Source organism: Coregonus clupeaformis, chromosome 7, assembly GCF_020615455.1.
Source record: "Coregonus clupeaformis isolate EN_2021a chromosome 7, ASM2061545v1, whole genome shotgun sequence".
Taxonomy (NCBI): domain Eukaryota; kingdom Metazoa; phylum Chordata; class Actinopteri; order Salmoniformes; family Salmonidae; genus Coregonus; species Coregonus clupeaformis.
In genome coordinates, this window is record NC_059198.1 from 52525568 (window position 1) to 52548223 (window position 22656).

The 22656-nt window shown below is 46.3% G+C and overlaps 1 protein-coding gene across 1 annotated transcript in view; it reads right to left on the minus strand.

The window, feature by feature from the left end:
• Positions 1 to 18169, minus strand: part of LOC121556450 (1-phosphatidylinositol 4,5-bisphosphate phosphodiesterase delta-1) — a 112655-nt gene extending 94486 nt beyond the window's left edge. The window contains exons 1-2 of the mRNA XM_041870348.2: positions 17999 to 18169; positions 5536 to 5694 (exon numbers count right to left, since the gene is read on the minus strand). Of these exons, the coding sequence (XP_041726282.1) occupies positions 5536 to 5694; positions 17999 to 18029 (190 nt within the window). The 5' untranslated portion in view covers positions 18030 to 18169. The remainder of the gene's footprint in view (positions 1 to 5535; positions 5695 to 17998) is intronic.
• Positions 18170 to 22656: the final 4487 nt, after the last annotated feature.

The following is a 22656-nucleotide window of genomic DNA, read 5'->3' on the forward strand; positions in this document are numbered from 1 at the left end:
GAATTTGTGTGAAGGAGAAGCGGGGGGGGCATGGGCAAGTTGCAGCAGAGGGTGCAGAGTTGGTGGCCGGGTTAGTGGTAGCCAGATGGAAAGCATGGCCAGCTGTAGCAAAATGCTTGTTGAAATTCTCGATTATTGTAGATTTATCGGTGGAGATAGTGTTTCCTAGCCTCAGTGCAGTGGGCAGCTGGGAGGAAGTGCTCTTATTCTCCATGGACTTTACAGTGTCCCAAAACTTTTTGGAGTTAGTGCTACAGGATGCAAATTTCTGTTTGAAAAAGTTAGCCTTTGCTTTCCTGACTGCTTGTGTATATTGGTTCCTAACTTCCCTGAAAAGTTGCATATCGCGGGGGCTTTTTGATGCTAATGCTATACGCCACAGGATGTTTTTGTGCTGGTCAAGGGCAGTCAAGTCTGAGGAGAACCAGGGGCTATATCGGTTCTTAGTTCTGTATTTTTTGAATGGGGCATGTTTATTTAAGATTGAGAGGAAATTACTTTTAAGGAACAACCAGGCATCCTCTACTGACGGAATGAGATCTATATCCATCCAGGATACCTGGGCCAGGTCAATTAGGAAGGCCTCCTCGCTAAAGTGTTTTAGGGAGCGTTTGACAGTGATGAGGGGTGGTTGTTTGACCGCGGACCCGTTACGGACGCAGGCAATAAGGCAGTGATCGCTGAGATCCTGGTTGAAGACAGCTGAGGTGTATTTAGAGGGTATATTAGTCAGGATGATATCTATGAGGGTACCCATGTTTAAGGATTTAGGGTTGTACCTGGTAGGTTCGTTGATAATTTGCGTGAGGTTGAGGGCATCTAGCTTGGATTGTAGGATGGCTGGGGTATTAAGCATATCCCAATTTAGGTCACCAAGCAGTACAAACTCAGAGGATAAATGGGGGCAATCAATTCACATATGGTGTCCAGGGCACAGCTGGGGGCTGAGGGGGTCTGTAGCAAGCGGCAACAGTGAGAGACTTATTTCTGGAAAGGTGGATTTTTAGAAGTAGAAGCTCAAACTGTTTGGGCACAGACCTGGATAGTATGATAGAGCTCTGCAGGCTATCTCTACAGTAGATTGCAACTCCACCCCCCTTTGGCAGTTCTATCTAGACGGAAAATGTTATAGTTGGGGATGGAAATTTCAGAATTTTTGGTGGCCTTCCTGAGCCAGGATTCAGACACTACTAGAACATCAGGGTTGGCAGAGTGTGCTAACGCAGTGAATAACTCAAACTTAGGAAGTAGACTTCTGATATTTATGTGCAAGAAACCAAGACTTTTGCGATTACAGAAGTCAACAAATGATAGCTCCTGGGGAGTAGGAGTGATACTGGGGCTACAGGGCCTGGGTTAGCCTCTACATCACCAGAGGAACAGAGGAGGACTAGAATAAGGATACGGCTAAAGGCTTTAAGAACTGGTCTTCTAGTGCGTTGGGTACATAGAATAAAGGGGGCAGATTTCCGGGTGTTATAGAAAAGATTCAGGGCATTATGTACAGACAAGGATATGGAAGGATATGAGTAAAGTGGAGGTAAACCTAAGCGTTGGGTAACACTGAAAGAGATAGTATCTCTAGAGGCATCAATTGAGTCGGTCTCTGAGTGTATGGGTGGAGGGACAAAAGAGCTAACTAAGGCAGGTTTAGCTAGGCTGGGGGGTCTACAGTGATATAGTACAATTAGAAATAACCGAAACAACAATAAACTAACCATGTTTGGGCTGAGGCTAAACATAAACAGGATGTAGTACCGTAAAAAAAGGAACAGTCCAGCAGATATCAGCTGTATAGCTGAGTTATCATAAGGTCCGGTGGTGAAGTGCTAGTGAGTAAGAGGCCACGGCTAGCATGTGCTACGTCCGTTTTGTTGTAGCCAGCTGGTAGCGAAGAATCCGGAGTTAAAGGTCCAGTGATTCCGGCGGAAAAACTGATATGTTCTGGGTCGATAACGCGCAGTGCTGACTGGCCGAATATCCGGTGATCAAAGACCAGTGATTAAAATTAATCCCGCGGAAAAAATCAAATGTTCTGGGTGAAACACTGCTAGCTGTGGCTAATAGCAAGTAGCTAGTCCAGTAGCTAGTTCAGTTTAGTGAGTAAGCGTGTGCTAACGGGCCAGGGCTAGCAGATGGATGGAATCTTCGTGGTTACGTCGTAACCACATCAGACGATTTCGTCGGCAGACCAGTCGTGTAGGATCGGCGGGGCTCCGTGTCAATACTATATGGTCCCGTCCGGTTGATAGAGAGGTAGATAGCCGGGAGATGGGCCTAGCTCAGGTTGATTAGCCAGACCACAGCGTCCGATTTGTTGTAGCCAGCTGGTAGCGATTAATCCGGAGTTAAAGGTCCAGTGAATCAGTGATTCCGCGGAAAAACTGATATGTTCTGGGTCGATAACGCGCTGTGCAGACTGGCCGAATATCCGGTGATCAATGTCCAATGATTAAAATTAAATTTAAAAAATCCAATGTTCTGGGTGAAAACACCGCTAGCTGTGGCTAATAGCAAATAGCAAGTAGCTAGTTAGCTGGCTAGCTAGTTTCAACTGGAGATTCTAGATTCTAGATAAAGGTAAGTCAATAATAGAATCCGTTCCACATTGAGTGAGGCGGGTTGCAGGAAAGTATATCTTGTAGAGGGATGAAAAGTCTGATAGGGAAATATGTACGAAAAATGTACGAAAATAGGGTATTTACAGGCTATTTACAGACAGACGATAAAAACACAACTGCACTACTTCGCCATCTTGGACAAAGATGGGGGGGGTAGGAGTGAAGCCCAGAAATTTTTTAGGGGGGGGGCTAACGCCGTGGACGACGGGCCAGCAGGAGACCGCGGCAGAGCGGCCCAGCGGATTGGCAGAGGAGGCCGCCAGGTTACGGGGGCCACTGGTCGAAGAGGGGGTGGAAGATGTAGAGGCACGGCGAGAGGTACTGGGGTGTGTTACCAGTCCGGTCCGGCCTGTTCCTGATCACCACGTAGGGCCAGCGGTGTTTGTTCCCAGTACGGTCCGGCCTGTTCCTGATCCCCACGTAGGGCCAGTGGTGTGTGTTCCCAGTACGGTCCGGCCTGTTCCTGCCACTCGCACCAAGTCTACGGTGCGCATCGCCAGCTCGGCCCGGCCCATTCCTGCTCCCCGCACCAAGTCAGTGGTGCGTTTCGTCAGCCCTGTCCGGCCCGTTCCTGCTCTCCGCACCAAGTCTGTGGTGCGCGTCGCCAGCCCAGTCCGGCCCATTCCTGCTCCCCGCACCAAGTCTGTGGTGCGTTTCGTCAGCCCTGTCCGGCCCGTTCCTGCTCTCCGCACCAAGTCTGTGGTGCGCGTCGCCAGCCCAGTCCGGCCCATTCCTGCTCCCGCACCAAGTCAGTGGTGCGTTTCGTCAGCCCTGTCCGGCCCGTTCCTGCTCCCCGCACCAAGTCTGTGGTGCGCGTCGTCAGCCCGGCACGGCCCGTTTCCTGCTCCCCGCACCAAGTCAGTGGTGCGCTTCGTCAGCCCGGTCCGGCCCGCTCCTGCTCCCCGCACCAAGTCAGTGGTGCGTTTCGTCAGCCCGGCTCGGCCCGCTCCTGCTCCCCCACACCAAGCCAGTGGTGTGCGTCGTCAGTCCGGCACGGCCCGTGCCTGTTCCACCGGTGGCGGGTCCGGCACCGGTCAGGTGCTGCGTCACGCCGGAGCTAGAGCAATCCGCTCCACCAGTGTTCAGTTCAGCTCTGGTCAGCAGGGCCAGACCGGACCAGGGGTACTTTGGGGGGTTAGAGAAGGAGTGGGGATCAGGTCCGGAGCCGGATCCGCCGCCTAGGCGGAGTGCCCACCCGGTCCCTCCCCTGTGGTATTTAGTTGGCGCGGTCGGAGTCCGCGCCTTTAGGGGGGGGTACTGTCACGCCCTGGCTCTGGGGACTCTATATGTTGAGCCAGGGTGTGTAATTCTATGTATTCTATTGCTATGTTGGGAGTTCTAGTTGTGGTATTTCTATGTTGGCCAGAGTGGCTCCCAATCAGAGGCAACGAGTGTCAGCTGTTGCTGGTTGTCTCTGATTGGGAGCCATATTTAAACTGTCTGTCTTTCCTTTGTGTTTGTGGTTTCTTGTTCCGTGTTGGTTTGTATATGTAACCAGGGACGTCACGTTTTCGTTTTGTTGTTTTGTTACGTGTGATCATTAATTAAATAAATATGTTCACCTTCAACGCTGCGCCTTGGTCCTCCTCCTTAGACGATTGTGACACATGGGGACAAAGATCGTACTTTTTGGAGAAATGTCCACTGGTCTGATGAAACAAAAATAGAACTGTTTGGCCATAATGACCATCGTTATGTTTGGAGGAAAAAGGGGGTTGCTTGCAAGCCGAAGAACACCATCCCAACCGTGAAGCACGGGGGTGGCAGCATCATGCTGTGGGGGTGCTTTGCTGCAGGAGGGACTGGTGCACTTCACAAAATAGATGGCATCATGAGGAAGGAAAATTATCTGGATATATTGAAGCAACATTTCAAGACATCAGTCAGGAAGTTAAAGCTTGGTCGCAAATGGGTCTCCCAAATGGACAATGACCCCATGCATACTTCCAAAGCTGTGGCAAAATGGCTTAAGGACAACCAAGTCAACAAAGTCAAGGTATTGGAGTGGCCATCACAAAGCCCTGACCTCAATCCTATAGAAAATTTGTGGGCAGAATTAAAAAGTGTGTGCGAGCAAGGAGGCCTACAAACCTGACTCAGTTACACCAGCTCTGTCAGGAGGAATGGGCCAAAATTCACCCAACTTATTGTGGGAAGCTTGTGGAAGGCTACCCGAAACGTTTGACCCAAGTTAAACAATTTAAAGGCAATGCTACCAAATACTAATTGAGTGTATGTAAACTTCTGACCCACTGGGAATGTGATGAAAAAAATAAAAGCTTAAATAAATCATTCTCTCTACTATTATTCTGACATTTCACATTCTTAAAATAAAGTGGTGATCCTAACTGACCTAAGACAGGGAATCTATACTAGGATTAAATGTCAGGAATTGTGAAAAACTGAGTTTAAATGTATTTGGCTAAGGTGTATGTAAACTTCAGACTTCAACTGTAACTATGTTTTAAGTTCTAGGTAACCATATCGTGACTACAACTAAGTTAATAAGTCTTTGACCACACTTTGTTTTTACTTTGAGTAAAAACTCTTACTTCCTACCCTAACACATTACAACCTGTTTCCACGGGAACTGGTCCACTATAACAGACAACCCACTGGAGGATATGTTGTTTCACAACAGGCCCTTTTTAGTCATTTAGCAGACGCTCTTATCCAGAGCAACTTACAATCAGTGAGTGCATACATTTTTCAATATGGCCCCCCCGTGGGAATAGCGTTCAATGGGATAGCGTTAATTCAGTTGTAGATGTTAATGTACATGAGTCGCCATTAAAACGCTAACATCCGATTTTCAGGGATATTTTCAACCTAACTTCCGTTTCCCCCTGAAAAATGGATGAGGGAACTCTGCTTAGGCGTCTTTCTAGGTTACGTTAACGGTAGCAGCACTCACAGGTCTGGTTGCTCTTGAAGGTCCTGTGTGACTCGTGCCACATGGTTGTACAGTCCTCCTGCAGCTTGTAGAATCGGTTCTTCCTCCAGAAGGAGGACCTCACCTTCATCAGCTCTCCCCCCACCAGCAAGAACTGGAGGTCCGCATCGCCCTCCAACCCTAGTGGGGTCACACAGAGGTCAGAGGTCAGAGACAGGTGGACTGCTGTAGACATGGTAAATCCATCTGGAATATTAATAAAGGAGGCCATGAAATATTTATGTGTTGGGATGGAGCAGTGTGGTGTTGGGATGGAGCAGTGTGGTGTTGGGATGGAGCAGTGTGGCGTTGGGATGGAGCAGTGTGGTGTTGGGATGGAGCAGTGTGGTGTTGGGATGGAGCAGTGTGGTGTTGGGATGGAGCAGTGTGGTGTTGGGATGGAGCAGTGTGGTGTTGGGATGGAGCAGTGTGGTGTTGGGATGGAGCAGTGTGGTGTTGGGATGGAGCAGTGTGGTGTTGGGATGGAGCAGTGTGGTGTTGGGATGGAGCAGTGTGGTGTTGGGATGGAGCAGTGTGGTGTTGGGATGGAGCAGTGTGGCGTTGGGATGGAGCAGTGTGGCGTTGGGATGGAGCAGTGTGGCGTTGGGATGGAGCAGTGTGGTGTTGGGATGGAGCAGTGTGGCGTTGGGATGGAGCAGTGTGGCGTTGGGATGGAGCAGTGTGGTGTTGGGATGGAGCAGTGTGGTGTTGGGATGGATCAGTGAAGGGTGAATAATGTAAAAGCAGCTGACTTTCCATCAGAACTCATAAACTATGTCTTTCACATTGTCTGATGAAGCTCAATGAAAAGCACAACGATCTCACCAGGGGCTGCTTACAACCCCATGTGTGTATGTGTATGCATGCATGTGTTTGCTTGTGTGCAGGTTCGTGGTTGTAACCTTGTGTAGAACATCTGAGACAAACATTCCAGGTCAGTCGAGTCAGACTCTAAGTGAAAGCAAAGGACCCCTCCACCCCAAATATTTTCCTCACTACCACTCCAGTTAGACTCTGAAAATGAAAGATGTAGTATGTACACTGAGCAGCAGTCAGCGGGCTGGGCTGTGCCGCGCGGTCCACATTCAGAACCACCCTGTCAGTGCTCGCCACTCCTGGGGCGTGGGCAAAACAACAACATTGCAGACATTTTTACAAGATCCCGCAACAGACAGAGGCTGTTTATTAATCTAACTGGACTCAGGGAGGAGGAATATGCTGGGCACTGGGAATTAGCTTTGTGCTCCAGACTGCCTCTGTAGGGTTTTGGACCATAGCCTGAATTCACTCAGTAGCTCTGTTGTTGTTGACTTGCTTGATCACAGGACTGCTGAGTCCTGACCTATACCATTATAAACACAAAACATGAGCTTAGATAAGCATTTATTGGTCTAATTTCTCCATCTGATTCAGTCTTTGTTTCAAAATGCGTACTGGTGTTCTATCTCGAGTGTATCGTGAGTACAGAAGTTAACTGTCATTTTTCAACTGCGATTCCAAACCTCCCTTACCAAAATTAATTTGTTGCTGCAAACATCCCGCAAGTTTGTGGCAAATTTGCTGCAAACTAAATAGTGTGCCACAAAATGTTGCCAGAACTTTGCAAATGTTTGCCACTAGTGGTGAATTTGCAGCAAACCTTTGGCACAACAATATTTATTGCCACTAGTGGCAAACAGTTTACCAGAAGTCATTTCTGGTGAACACATGAGTTCCAAGACCAGTAACCGTTGACAACCATCTGTTACAAATGGAAACCAAGCGACCTACATTTTTACATTTTAGTCATTTAGCAGACGCTCTTATCCAGAGCGACTTACAGTTAGTGAGTGCATACATTCTTTTTTGTTCATTTTTTTTTATATATATATATAAAAAAAATTTCATACTGCCCCCCCGTGGGAATCGAACCCACAACCCTGGCGTTGCAAACGCCATGCTCTACCAACTGAGCTACATCCCTGCCGGCCATTCCCTCCCCTACCCTGGACGACGCTGTGCCAATTGTGCGCCGCCCCATGGGTCTCCCGGTCGCGGCCGGCTACGACAGAGCCTGGATTCGAACCAGGATCTCTAGTGGCACAGCTAGCACTGCGATGCAGTGCCTTAGACCACTGCGCCAAAGTTGTCCGGTGAGTGTCTAACTTATTAGTTCATGAAACTTCCCAATAAACTTTCAAATGTATTAGCTAATTGATGCCTGGATAGAGTGAAACACATTTTGTTGCTATACCAGTTTCAATCTGTCAGCGCCACTGACAGGCTAGATAACGTTAGCTATCATATTGTTAACACATTTAATGTGATAGCTAGCTAGCTAACTAATGATTTGCCTGATATTTTAAACCACTTACATTTTTGGGTGAATACGTTGCTGTCTATGTTGCTGTCAAGCTTTGCTTGATTTACCATCCGATACGTCAGTCCTTACCAGCCCTGCTGATAAGGGTGGGTCGGATGTACTCATGGATAGGACAGTTTATGTAAATGAGTGTCATAGACAACTGCTTGACAACACCTTTTACAAGAAACTCAGAAGTGACCCCACTTTCCAATTTCAGAACACTATCTTTACTGTCCTAGATGGGTTTTTAAGTTCTGGTCAAATCATCAAAAAAGAACATGACTTTTTGGCTATTCAACACCCTACAATTGCCACTTTCTATACTTTGCCGAAATTACACAAGAATGTTACAAAACCCCCAAAACCCTATTGTAGCGGGTATTGATGCAGTAACGGCCCCTTTATCGACTTCTAGGCAGAGTTGCAAAAAAAAAGCCAATCTTTTCTTTTTATTGGCCAGTCTGAGATATGGCTTTTTCTTTGCAACTCTGCCTAGAAGGTCAGCATCCTGGAGTCACCTCTTCACTGTTGACGTTGAGACTGGTGTTTTGCGGGTACTATTTGATGAAGCTCCCAGTTGAGGACCTGTGAGGCGTCTGTTTCTCAAACTAGACACTCTAATATATTTGTCCTCTTGCTCAGTTGTGCACCGGGGCCTCCCACTCCTCTTTCTATTCTGGTAAGGCCAGTATGCGCTGTTCTGTGAAGGGAGCAGTACACAGCGTTGTACGAGATCTTCAGTTTCTTGGCAATTTCTCGCATGGAATAGCCTTCATTTCTCAGAACAAGAATAGACTGACGAGTTTCAGAAAAAGTTATTTGTTTCTGGCCATTTTGAGCCTGTGATCAAACCCACAATTACTGATGCTCCAGATACTCAACTAGTCTCAAGAAGGCCAGTTTTATTGTTTCTTTAATCAGCACAACAGTTTTCAGCTGTGCTAACATAATTGCAAAAGGGTTTTCTAATGATCAATTAGCCTTTTAAAATTAGAAACTTGGATTAGCAAACACAATGTGCCATTGGAACACAGGACTGATGGTTGCTGATAATGGGCCTCTGTACGCCTATGTAGATATTCCATAAAAAAACAGCCGTTTCCAACTACAATAGCCATTTTCAACATTAACAATGTCTAAACTATATTTCATGTTATTTTAATGGACAAAAAATTGCTTTTCTTTCGAAAACAAGGACATTTCTAAGTGACCCCAAACTTTTGAACAGTAGTGTCACGAATTCAGCCGAGGCTGCCCCTCCTCCTTGCTTGGGCAGGTTTCGGCGTTCGTCGTCACCGGCTTACTAGCCACTACCGCTCCATTTATCATCACTCCATTTGTCTTGTCTTGTCAATCACACACACCTGGTAGTCATTCCCTCATTAGTCTGTGTATAAGTGTTCCCTCTGCCCCCTTGTCCTTTGTGAGTGATTGTTCGTTGTGAAAGTGAGTAGCTTGTATGCAGCCAAGGTTGATTTTCCCTTGTTCTAGTTTCCTTCTGTCGTTATATACGCTACATTATTGGACACTGAATAAACTCTTGATTTCTGTGTTTTACCTCCTGCACCTGACTCCATCATTCACACCTCATCACAGGTAGTGTATATCTGTAAATTAACCATTGATATCAAGCCACACCCAGCCATGATTACAGACACCTGTGTGTGTCCTTTGACACTATATAAACTAGTGACCCGCAGTGTTTGTCATTATACCCTGATGAAGACAGCTTGTCTGTCGAAACATTGGTTATTAGGTTATTAAATTGTTGCATCTGAGCTCCTAGAGTGTGCGGCTCTCCTTTTCTTTTTCTACCAGACGAGCTCAATGTCTTTTATGCTAGCGTCGAGGCAAGCAACACTGAAGCATGCATGAGAGCACCAGCTGTTCCGGATGACTGTGTGATCACGCTCTCCGTAGCCGATGTGAGCAAGACCTTTACAAAGGTCAACATTCAGAAGGCAGTGGGCCAAACAGATTACCGGGACATGTACTCAGAGCATAGCGGACTAACTGGCAAGTGTCTTCACTGACATTTTCAACCTCTCCCTGACCGAGTCTGTAATACCTACAGTGGGGAGAACAAGTATTTGATACACTGCCGATTTTGCAGGTTTTCCTACTTACAAAGCATGTAGAGGTCTGTATCATTTATCATTTATCAAAAATCCAGAAAATCACATTGTATGATTTTTAAGTAATTAATTTGCATTTTATTGCATGACATAAGTATTTGATCACCTACCAACCAGTAAGAATTCCGTCTCTCACAGACCTGTTAGTTTTTCTTTAAGAAGCCCTCCTGGGGGGGGGGCGCTAGAGAGCGTGCTATGGAGTAGACGTGCATTGCTAGAGCTCCGCTCAATTTTGAAACAAATTAATATTTATCTTAACCTCTCACAACCTATAACTTCAAACAAATATGACAAAGGGAAAAGGCAACAAAAAAGGGGGCGCTAAACAAGATAATTGGAATGAGATAGACAACGAACCAATTTCAACGTCGCCGACCCACGAGGAGCTAGCTGAAGAGGCTAGCTTCCAAGAGTTCCCCACAGATCCTACTCAAAGTGACATACTGGCTGCCATAAACGCACTAAGCAAGAAGGTGGACACAAGGTTGGCTGATATCTCAAAGAGTATTGGGACTTTGGCCGAAACTGTGAAGGCAACTAAGGGAAGGGTGCACGAGGTTGAGCAGACGACAATCGATCACGAGGCCAGGCTACAGGACATAGAGAAACAGTGCGCAACGTTCAAAAATGACAACAAAACCCTGAAGGCCCGACTGGAAATGCTCGAGTCGCATTCAAGACGCCAGAACATCCGAATATGTGGGATCCAGGAGGACACTGGAGAAAGGGAAACCCACTGAATTTGTCTCGGAGCTGATACCGGCATTGCTGGGGAGTGAACACTTCAAAACGGCCATCCTGATCGACCGCGCACACAGAGCACAGGCAACGAAGCCGGCCAAGGGCGGGCCACCAAGGCCATTCATTGTAAGGCTGCACTATCCCCACACCAGGGATCTCATCCTCAAGCTGGCTAGTCAAAAGTTCCCCCTTAACTACAACGGAGCCAGGGTGTCTTTCTACCCAGATCTTACCTTGGAGGTGAGGAACCAACGGAAAGAGTATGATGAGGTACGCAACAAATGCAGGGCGGCCAACATCCGATATGGATTCCTCTTCCCAGCCCGGTTTAAGGTGACAGTCGAGGGATCAACACGTACGTTTGACAACGCAAAAGAGGCAGATCTGTTCTTGACAAGCAAGCTCCCCGGCTGAGGATACAGAACGGCTGTGCCAGCAGGCTAAATGGCCAAATACAGGCCAGGAATGTGTGTGAATTGAATTTCCGGCCTATGTCTTTTCGATCAGAAGATCAGAAATTGGGACTTATAGGATAGGTGAGATGTTGTGGCTAATATAGCATTGTTTGGCATGTCATGTTTTAGCGCCACTCACCCCCTAACATGAGAGTTAAGTTAAGTGTTATTTAATATTAGTTTATATGCGGAGCATCTATAGACGACGAGTTAGTTCAAGCTTTATGTCTAGACACCCTAACGTTTGTGTGTTAGCCAAGGAGTGCTTCGTTTGGGGAAGTCACTCAGTAAAGGGACGGGAGGGGGGTTGGGGTCTGTGTTTTATGTTCACGTTTATTAGTACAGGTGGCATGACAAGCTTTCGCACGGCGGGACGTTTTTCTTCTGGGTTTTGTATGACAGCAGCAATTTGCTTTAAAATAAGAAATGCCACATAGTGACCGAGCACAGAGTAGACCAGGTGGAATAAAGATAGTCAGCTGGAACTGTAATGGATTAGGGCATGTCGTGAAACGAGCTAAGGTTTTTTCTCATCTTAAATCACTGGGTGCTGACATAGTGCTTCTTCAAGAAACTCATATTAAACGCCCCGCGCAGGCCAAGCTACGAGTCGGCTGGATCGGGTCAGATATACCAGTCTAACTTTGATGCAAAAGCGAGAGGGGTAGCAATCCTGATAAGGAAAAACATTCCTTTTGTTTACTCAACCTCGATTTCAGATCCTAATGGTCGGTATATTATTGTGGCTGGTACACTGAATTCAAAACCAATAACCTTGGTCAATTTATATGGACCCAACTTCGATGATCCATTATTTTTTCAAAGGGTATTTAAGGCCATACCAAATATCTCGGATACAAGTGTTATTGTTGGAGGTGACTTTAACTGTACGTTAGACCCTCTTTTAGATAAACAGCTATCAAGGTCACTTCAACAATCAAATGCCAGTGTCTGTCTAAATACATTGATGACAAACCTTAACATTGTCGATATTTGGAGACTGACGCACCCAACAGACAGGGATTATTCTTTCTTCTCATCAGTTCATAAATCATATTCCAGAATTGACTATTTTTTGTTGGACTCCAAACTAATCTCAGCAGCTGAGTCGGTTACCTATCACCCCATTCTAATTACGGACCACTCTCCTCTGTCCATGGTGCTGAAACTCGACAATATGTCGACAGGTCGGCGACCGTGGCGCTTAGACGCATACCTGTTGAAAGATGAGGCTTTTTGTCAGTATTTGGAGGAGCAGATTGCCTTTTTCCTCAGTACTAACGACACGGGGGATGTTGACGACTCCACCCTTTGGGAATCTCTAAAGGCTGTGATTAGAGGTTACATTATTTCTTATACATCAGAGAGGAAGAAACGTGCCAATACTAGGCTGAGAGAAATTGAAAGAGAGTTAGGGGATAACCTTAGATGAAATTAACACAGCGATAGCACAATTTCCAAACAGCAAGGCCCCTGGGCCCGATGGATATGTAATAGAATTCTATAAGAAGTACTGCGCTAGTCTATCTCCACTTATGCTGCGAATGTTTCAACAATCCAAAGAAAATACCAAACTCCCACAAACACTGTATGAGGCTACAATAGCCCTGATCTTGAAAAAAGATAGAGATTCCATGGAGATGTCGTCGTATCGCCCCGTGTCGTTACTCCCCATAGAAAACAAGGTGTTGACAAAGATATTGGCAAACCGATTGAAAAAATATATTTCCGACATCATACACCCTGACCAGACAGGTTTTATCCCGGGCCGACATATATACTACAATTTGAGACGCCTTTTCAACGTAATGTATCATGATCATAAAGTTGAGGCAGTGGTAATAGCTCTTGATGCAGAGAAGGCGTTTGATCAGATTGAGTGGAAGTATATGATGTCGGTTCTGGAGCATTTCGGATTTGGAAAGGAATTTATTAATTGGATAAGAATTATTTATGCACACCCAATGGCGTCCATGGTGACCAATCAGGAAATGTCGCAGTCATTCCGCCTGTTCAAGGGGTGCCGACAGGGGTGCCCTATTTCGCCTGCTCTCTTCGCTATAGCCATGGAACCCCCTTGCTACGCGCATTCGGGCATGTGCCGATATAGCCTCTGTTAAAATAAAAGACACACAGCACAAAATTTCCCTATATGCAGACGATGTTCTTTTGTTTTTGTCCAAGCCTAAAACGTCTATTCCACCATTACTTAACTTGATAAACACATTCGGCTCCTTCTCTGGCTACAAGATAAACTGGCAAAAAAGTGAGATGATGCCAATATCACGGCCTGTGGATATGCAATTTCTGCAATCTACCCCGTTTAGAACAGTGAGGGACAAGTTCACAAGCCTTGGCATTGTAGTGACAAGAGACCTTGACCAGCTATTGAAAGTGAATTGGGACATGAAAATATATCAGCTTAAACAAAATATAGATTTCTGGAAAACTCTGCCTATTTCCTTGGTTGGTCGTATAAACACTATTAAAATGGTTGTCCTACCCAGGTTTCTTTACCTCTTCCAATGTCTACCCAATTTCATACCACAAAGCTATTTTAAGAAACTGGATTCAATAGTAACTCCATTTTTATGGGATAACAAGGCAGCCAGAATTGCAAAGAAGCATTTATGCAAGTACAAGATAGAGGGGGCTTTGGCCTTCCTCACTTCAAACTGTATTATTGGGCTGCTAATCTGAACATTGTGTCTTTCTGGAGGGAAAGTTTACCTGAGATGAGACGGAAGGATATGCCTTCATGGCTTTTGATTGAGCAGGCCTCCTGTCAACGTTCCTCACTCCCTGCACTTGTTAATAGCCCATCATATGTGAAAAAGCCACTTATGACTCCAATCCAGTCATTTGTCATACTCTTAGGATCTGGAAACAGATTAGGGATTTTCTTAACATACCCACTGTGTACATAGACAGCCCGATTAGCCGGAATCATGCTTTCCACCCTGCAATGGATGATGTGGTGTTTTCACAGTGGAGGGAGAAGGGGCTCACAACAATTGGTAATCTATACATAGATGGTCAGTTAGCTTCATTTCAACAACTACAGGCAAAGTTCAACATGCCAACATCACATTTTTTCAGATACCTCCAAATCAGGAATTTCTTAAGGACACACATCCCACAGTATGGCATGAAGCCAAATAGTCCTACATTAGATAGCTTGATCCTTGTCAAACCCCATTCAAAAGGGTCGGTCTCCAGACTGTATGATGTGCTACAGGCCCACATAGAGGTATCCACAGACACCATTAAAAGGGCTTGGGAACAAGAACTTGGTTCAGAAATCTCAAATGAGGACTGGATAGAAGCTCTCAGGAATATAAACCACAGTTCAGTGAATGCCAGACACAACCTTGTACAGTTTAAGGTGATACACAGGTTACACTACTCAAAAGTAAAACTGCATAAAATATTCCCGGACACCTCACCACTGTGTGAGAGGTGCAAGCAGGAGGAGGGGACGTTGTCCCACTTATTCTGGACATGCCCTAAATTACAGGCTTACTGGGCTCTCATTTTTGATTACTTATCTAAGGCCTTTGATAGAGTTCTAGCCCCAGACCCATTGATCGCTCTGTTTGGTACAGTTGATGGGAATAACCAGGAGGGGAAAGCTGTCTCTCTTTGTACTCTATTAGCCAAAAGGCTCATATTGCAATTTTGGAAATTGGAGACTGTACCTACCTTTGAAATGTGGTTACGGGATTTAGGGAATGTAATCCATATGGAAAAGATTCGATACAACACCTCCAATAGAAGTCCATTGTTTTACAAAATATGGCAGCCGATACTGGATAAATGGTCTAGTCCCGCTTCATAACTGGGCTGACGATCTGCTGCTACTCTGTGCTGTACTCCACTCAATATTTATTTTTGGCTGAACTACACTGCTTGTAATGACTATATGCTGTCTTCTTATACACGTACCACCTAATAGGATTTTGTTTTATTTTGTGTATGTGTGAGTTAACTTTTGTTTTGTCCTCTAAACTGGCCATCCCATCCAACAGTACAATGAATGTCATTGTTTGTATTGCTGTCTCTTTTACTTTATTTTTATTGGAAAATAATAAACATATTATAAAAAAAAAAAGAAGCCCTCCTGTTCTCCACTCATTACCTGTGTTAACTGCACCTGTTTGAACTCGTTACCTGTATAAAAGACACCTGTCCACACACTCAATCAAACAGACTCCAACCTCTTCACAATGGCCAAGACCTGCACAAGGCTGGGATGGGCTACAGGACAATAGGCAAGCAGCTTGGTGAGAAGGCAGCAACTGTTGGCGCAATTATTAGAAAATGGAAGAAGTTCAAGATGACGGTCAATCACCCTCGGTCTGGGGCTCCATGCAAGATCTCACCTTGTGGGGCATCAATGATCATGAGGAAGGTGAGGGATCAGCCCAGAACTACACGGCAGGACCTGGTCAATGACCTGAAGAGAACTGGGACCACAGTCTCAAAGAAAACCATTAGTAACACACTACGCCGTCATGGATTAAAATCCTGCAGCGTACGCAAGGTCACCCTGCTCAAGGCAGCGCATGTCCAGGCCCATCTGAAGTTTGCCAATGACCATCTGGATGATCCAGAGGAGGAATGGGAGAAGGTCATATGGTCTGATGAGACAAAAATAGAGCTTTTTGGTCTAAACTCCACTCGCCGTGTTTGGAGGAAGAAGAAGGATGAGTACAACCCCAAGAACACCATCCCAACCGTGAAGCATGGAGGTGGAAACATCATTCTTTGGGGATGCTTTTCTGCAAAGGGGACAGGACGACTGCACCGTATTGAGGGGAGGATGGATGGGGCCATGTATCGCGAGATCTTGGCCAACGACCCGAAACACACAGCCAGGGCAACTAAGGAGTGGCTCTGTAAGAAGCATCTCATGGTCCTGGAGTGGCCTAGCCAGTCTCCAGACCTGAACCCAATAGAAAATCTTTGGAGGGAGCTGAAAGTCCGTATTGCCCAGCGACAGCCCCGAAACCTGAAGGATCTGGAGAAGGTCTGTATGGAGGAGTGGGCCAAAATCCCTGCTGCAGTGTGTGCAAACCTGGTCAAGACCTACAGGAAACGTATGATCTCTGTAATTGCAAACAAAGGTTTCTGTACCAAATATTAAGTTCTGCTTTTCTGATGTATCAAATACTTATGTCATGCAATAAAATGCAAATGAATTACTTAAAAATCATACAATGTGATTTTCTGGATTTTTGTTTTAGATTCCGTCTCTCACAGTTGAAGTGTACCTATGATAAAAATTACAGACCTCTACATGCTTTGTAAGTAGGAAAACCTGCAAAGTCGGCAGTGTATCAAATACTTGTTCTCCCCACTGTATATGTTTCAAGCTGCCTAAATGACTACCGCCCCATAGCACTCACGTCAGTAGCCATGAAGTGCTTTGAAAGGCTGGTCCCTATCACTGACTAGGTAGTTAGCCTAGATATGGCCCCTATCACTGACTAGGTAGTTAGCCTAGATATGGCCCCTGTCACTGACTAGGTAGTTAGCCTAGATATGGCCCCTATCACTGACTAGGTAGTTAGCCTAGATATGGCCCCTATCACTGACTAGGTAGTTAGCCTAGATATGGCCCCTATCACTGACTAGGTAGTTAGCCTAGATATGGCCCCTGTCACTGACTAGGTAGTTAGCCTAGATATGGCCCCTATCACTGACTAGGTAGTTAGCCTAGATATGGCCCCTATCACTGACTAGGTAGTTAGCCTAGATATGGCCCCTATCACTGACTAGGTAGTTAGCCTAGATATGGCCCCTATCACTGACTAGGTAGTTAGCCTAGATATGGCCCCTATCACTGACTAGGTAGTTAGCCTAGATATGGCCCCTATCACTGACTAGGTAGTTAGCCTAGATATGGCCCCTGTCACTGACTAGGTAGTTAGCCTAGATATGGCCCCTGTCACTGACTAGGTAGTTAGCCTAGATATGGCCCCTATCACTGACTAGGTAGTTAGCCTAGATATGGCCCCTATCACTGACTAGGTAGTTAGCCTAGATATGGCCCCTATCATAGGGGCCATATCTAGGCTAACTGAATGTTTATATTGATAAGAGGGTATCAACTCAGTGAAGAGCCAAGAGGTAACAAGCTAGTGTCTTGTATTGGTGTGGCCAACAGCATTTCACTTCAACTACATTTCCACAGCTATATCTATCACATTAAATCCACCTGATTGTTAACTGGGATCGACAGGCTACCTGTGCAACGGGTAAACTAGCATTTTGATGGTACAGTGACGTGATTGGGTGATCAGGTAACTAGGGTGAGGTGAAGGATAGTGAAGGTGTGAAGGAAGGAGTTGGGATGTATCCTCCCTGGTTGGCTGCCTTTCTCTACCTGTCCTCAAGACACTAATATCTGATCTGGCTGCACACAAACATGTTGTATAATAACACACATTGTTCATCCCACAGGAGAAAGCCTTTCTTTAGTTTGTTCTTTCAATAATGACCTTCAGGCAGAATGTCTTCTAACAAGCTGAGCTCACTTCCTTTTGGTTTAGTATGTGCTCTAGAGACAGGACACTAGACAACAATCTCATTTCTAAAAAAAAAAATGTTTGAAATTGCGCACTTGAGTCATCCTAGAGGTGCATCTAACAGATTGTGAAGGTTCTCTCAACAATATGAACAGACATCACACCACATTCCATACATCTGCAGTTCAACCATATGAACCGACATCACACCACATTCCATACATCTGCAGTTCAACCTACCATGTTTTCCCACTTTGCCGTTTGATTCCATCCCAATTTGATCAGATCAGTCCAAAGTTGCAGTTGCTTAAAATCCCTCCACCTGTCCGAAATTACGCAAACGTCCAAGTCCAAGGGTCTCTGTGGATAAATGCGAATAGCAGAGCGGTGATTTAAAAGTGGTGCGCCTTCAGTCCGCTTCAGGCTGCTGATGAGATCCAGACAGTGCAGCAGCGCTGTCAGTCGCCTACAGCCAGTATCAAGCCCTGCCTCCCAGTCAGTCCACAACAACAGCACAGCCACACCGGTCTGACGGGTCCTCTAAGCCCGGTGTCGGTCCTCTTATTGACTCTGAAGCCTGGTCTACATGGAGTTCCTGATGCAGGGAACATTCTGATATGTTGTCCCATACATATTTATACTGACTCTGTGTGTCTGACAATGATGATTGGCTGAGCTGTTGGAGGTCATGAATAATAGCTTAATGCAGTAACATAGAGTATATGTATTTTTCTACTATATAACCTTAGTTATTAAACTTCTCAAATGTATTCATTTTGAATACTTCTAATGAAGTATCTGATGGAGAATTAATCCTCATTTTATCATTAAAACACAAGCCAGTCTTAAGGAAGAGTCTATGATCCTAACCCATAGGCCTGGTCTGTCTGACAGAGTGGATGTATTCTAGCACCCATGTTTACATACTGAGTAGAACTGAGCAGAAATATGTGCTAAAGCAACAGATAAAAACAGCAGTTGTTTGACCTCATGCATGCCTCGGCCATCAGACTCCATCTCCAGTCAAATGACAAGGCATGCATGTCTCAGCTGCAGTGACGAGTTTGTCCAACCTTGTCCAAGCTGGGTGGTTGGAATTTAACTCCTTATATAAATTATAGAGGCACTATGGGTAAATCTTTCAGTGTGTTACAGCTGTTCTCCATTGGGACACCAATAATTTATTGCTACATTAGTCATACATCAAAATATTGTTGAGAAACAGACAATTGGGCAATAGTGTGTATCGACAGACCACAGGCCTCTGTCTCTGTGGTATACCTTACAACCAGGACCACAGGCCTCTGTCTCTCTGCCATATCTTACTAACCAGGACCACAGGCCTCTGTCTCTGGGCCATATCTTTGTGGTCCTGGTTAGTCAGATATACCATAGAGACAGAGGCCTGTTGTCCTGGTTAGTAAGATATGGCCCAGAGACAGAGGCCTGTGGTCCTGGTTAGTAAGATATGGCCCAGAGACAGAGGCCTGTGGTCCTGGTTAGTGAGATATGGCAGAGAGACAGAGGCCTGTGGTCCTGGTTAGTGAGATATGCCATAGAGACAGAGGCCTGTGGTCCTGGTTAGTGAGATATGGCCCAGAGACAGAGGCCTGTGGTCCTGGTTAGTGAGATATGCCATAGAGACAGAGGCCTGTGGTCCTGGTTAGTGAGATATGGCCCAGAGACAGAGGCCTGTGGTCCTGGTTAGTGAGATATGGCCCAGAGACAGAGGCCTGTGGTCCTGGTTAGTGAGATATGGCCCAGAGACAGAGGCCTGTGGTCCTGGTTAGTGAGATGTGGCCCAGAGACAGAGGTCTGTGGTCCTGGTTAGTGAGATATGGCCCAGAGACAGAGGTCTGTGGTCCTGGTTAGTGAGATATGGCCCAGAGACAGAGGTCTGTGGTCCTGGTTAGTGAGATATGGCCCAGAGACAGAGGCCTGTGGTCCTGGTTAGTGAGATATGCCATAGAGACAGAGGCCTCAGTGCTCTATTGTTTCCAGCAGAAGGCAGCTCTGTCTCTTCTGCTCAGGGTGTGAAACGACAGTCTGTTTGGCCTCAGGGAGCTACACTGTGTTTCATCAGTCACCACTTTGAGTGTCCCACAGCACATGATAGAGTGTAGGCCAGTCTATTGAGAGTAGACTGATTAGTTGTTTATTTAAACGGGAGTTGCAGAATACCACATCCAGTCTAACAGGTCACTGTGATGTGCTCACTGTTCTGCGCTAACCTGGTCTCAGGGGTAGACGTAAGATAGTCAACGGAAATCTGGGACACTGAAATTAGTATGATATGTTCGTTTTGTATGTTATTAATTTGTGGATGTCCAATCATTACTATTCGTATCATATATTACGAATTGCAATTTGTATGATATATTACGATTGCACTTCGTACAATATGTTACGAATTTGCAATACGTATGATATGTTATGAATTACAATTTGTTGTTTCTAAAGCTAATGTTAGCTAGGTGGCTAACGTTAGCTAGGCTAGGGGTTGGGGTTAGGGTTAAGGTTAGGAGTTAGGTTAAAGTGTTAGGGGAAGGGTTAGCTAACATGCTAAAGTTGTCCGTGATGAGATTCGGGTTGCTATGGTTGCTAGTCATCCTCCTTTAATTTTGCCTTAAGTAACCTTCTGTCTTACGTAACTAAACGTGTCCTCTCATGCTAATCTGAGTGTCCCTGATTTTTGTTTACTATGTTACGTCTAGCCTATGAGACCAGCCTGGCTGAGCTGTTGCTGGTCACTGACATCCTCCACCTCGCCCTCCTCTGTAGAGGAAAATCTGTTTCACAACAGTCACAATAGAAAGTTATCTGAAAGTCTGTGACACATGGCTGACACACCCTGTTTCAGACACACCAGTCCACCCAACGGGGAAAAGTCTGAAAATGCTTTAGGTGTACACTGCATATACTCCCGACTTCCACAGCCTGCAGCCTGATGCCTACAGAGCTTCCACAGCCTGCAGCCTGACACCTTGTTATGTGAATTATTTAACAAACTATTTCAGTTTCTCTGTGCGTCTCCCAAAAGGTTGTAAGTCTTTTGGGATTTAAGTAACGGCCAGAGTCCCGGTCTGCATAGTCAGAGGTATTTATTCATTGAGAATTCTGCCATCACAATTTCAGAGTCCATCTTTTATACTCATACGTCATACAAAAAGAAATCCCTTCCCTCTGTAGGCGGGCTGTAGTTTTCCACTCTAAAACTGCTCTACTGACCTTCAGTTCACACACACACACATATACACACATGCATACACACATACATACACACACACACACACATATCCTACTCCCTGCTTTACTCAGTTATTGCCGTTCTCACAATATTCTGCACCATGTTTTCATAACAGTTTCTCCCCTCCCTAAATTGGGAGGCCGCTTTATCTTAGTTTCTCAGTTGTCTTTGTTGTCTGGCCTGACTCTTACTCACATTGCTAAATAGTGGCTCAATGCCATAGCCTTTACTGGTCCTACACTCACACATTTCTAACACATTATACACAGTTTCAGGGTGTAATAATTAGTCATTAATAATTAATCTATCACACCTACAGAGCTTCCACAGCCTGCAGCCTGACACCTACAGGGCTTCCACAGCCTGCAGCCTGACGCCTACAGAGCTTCCACAGCCTGACACCTACAGAGCTTCCACAGCCTGCAGCCTGATGCCTACAGAGCTTCCACAGCCTGCAGCCTGATGCCTACAGAGCTTCCACAGCCTGCAGCCTGACACCTACAGAGCTTCCACAGCCTGCAGCCTGATGCCTACAGAGCTTCCACAGCCTGCAGCCTGACGCCTACAGAGCTTCCACAGCCTTACAGCCTGACGCCTACAGAGCTTCCACAGCCTGCAGCCTGACGCCTACAGAGCTTCCACAGCCTGCAGCCTGACACCTACAGAGCTTCCACAGCCTTACAGCCTGACGCCTACAGAGCTTCCACAGCCTGCAGCCTGACGCCTACAGAGCTTCCACAGCCTTACAGCCTGACGCCTACAGAGCTTCCACAGCCTTACAGCCTGACGCCTACAGAGCTTCCACAGCCTGCAGCCTGACACCTACAGAGCTTCCAAAGCCTTACAGCCTGACACCTATAGAGCTTCCACAGCCTGCAGCCTGACACCTACAGAGCTTCCACAGCCTTACAGCCTGACTCCTACAGAGCTTCCACAGCCTGCAGCCTGATGCCTACAGAGCTTCCACAGCCTGCAGCCTGACGCCTACAGAGCTTCCACAGCCTGCAGCCTGACGCCTACAGAGCTTCCACAGCCTGCAGCCTGACGCCTACAGAGCTTCCACAGCCTGCAGCCTGACACCTACAGAGCTTCCACAGCCTGACACCTACAGAGCTTCCACAGCCTTACAGCCTGACACCTACAGAGCTTCCACAGCCTGCAGCCTGACGCCTACAGAGCTTCCACAGCCTGACACCTACAGAGCTTCCACAGCCTTACAGCCTGACACCTACAGAGCTTCCACAGCCTGCAGCCTGACACCTACAGAGCTTCCACAGCCTTACAGCCTGACACCTATAGAGCTTCCACAGCCTGACACCTACAGAGCTTCCACAGCCTTACAGCCTGACACCTACAGAGCTTCCACAGCCTGCAGCCTGACACCTACAGAGCTTCCACAGCCTTACAGCCTGACTCCTACAGAGCTTCCACAGCCTTACAGCCTGACTCCTACAGAGCTTCCACAGCCTGCAGCCTGATGCCTACAGAGCTTCCACAGCCTGCAGCCTGACGCCTACAGAGCTTCCACAGCCTGCAGCCTGACGCCTACAGAGCTTCCACAGCCTGCAGCCTGACACCTACAGAGCTTCCACAGCCTGCAGCCTGACGCCTACAGAGCTTCCACAGCCTGCAGCCTGATGCCTACAGAGCT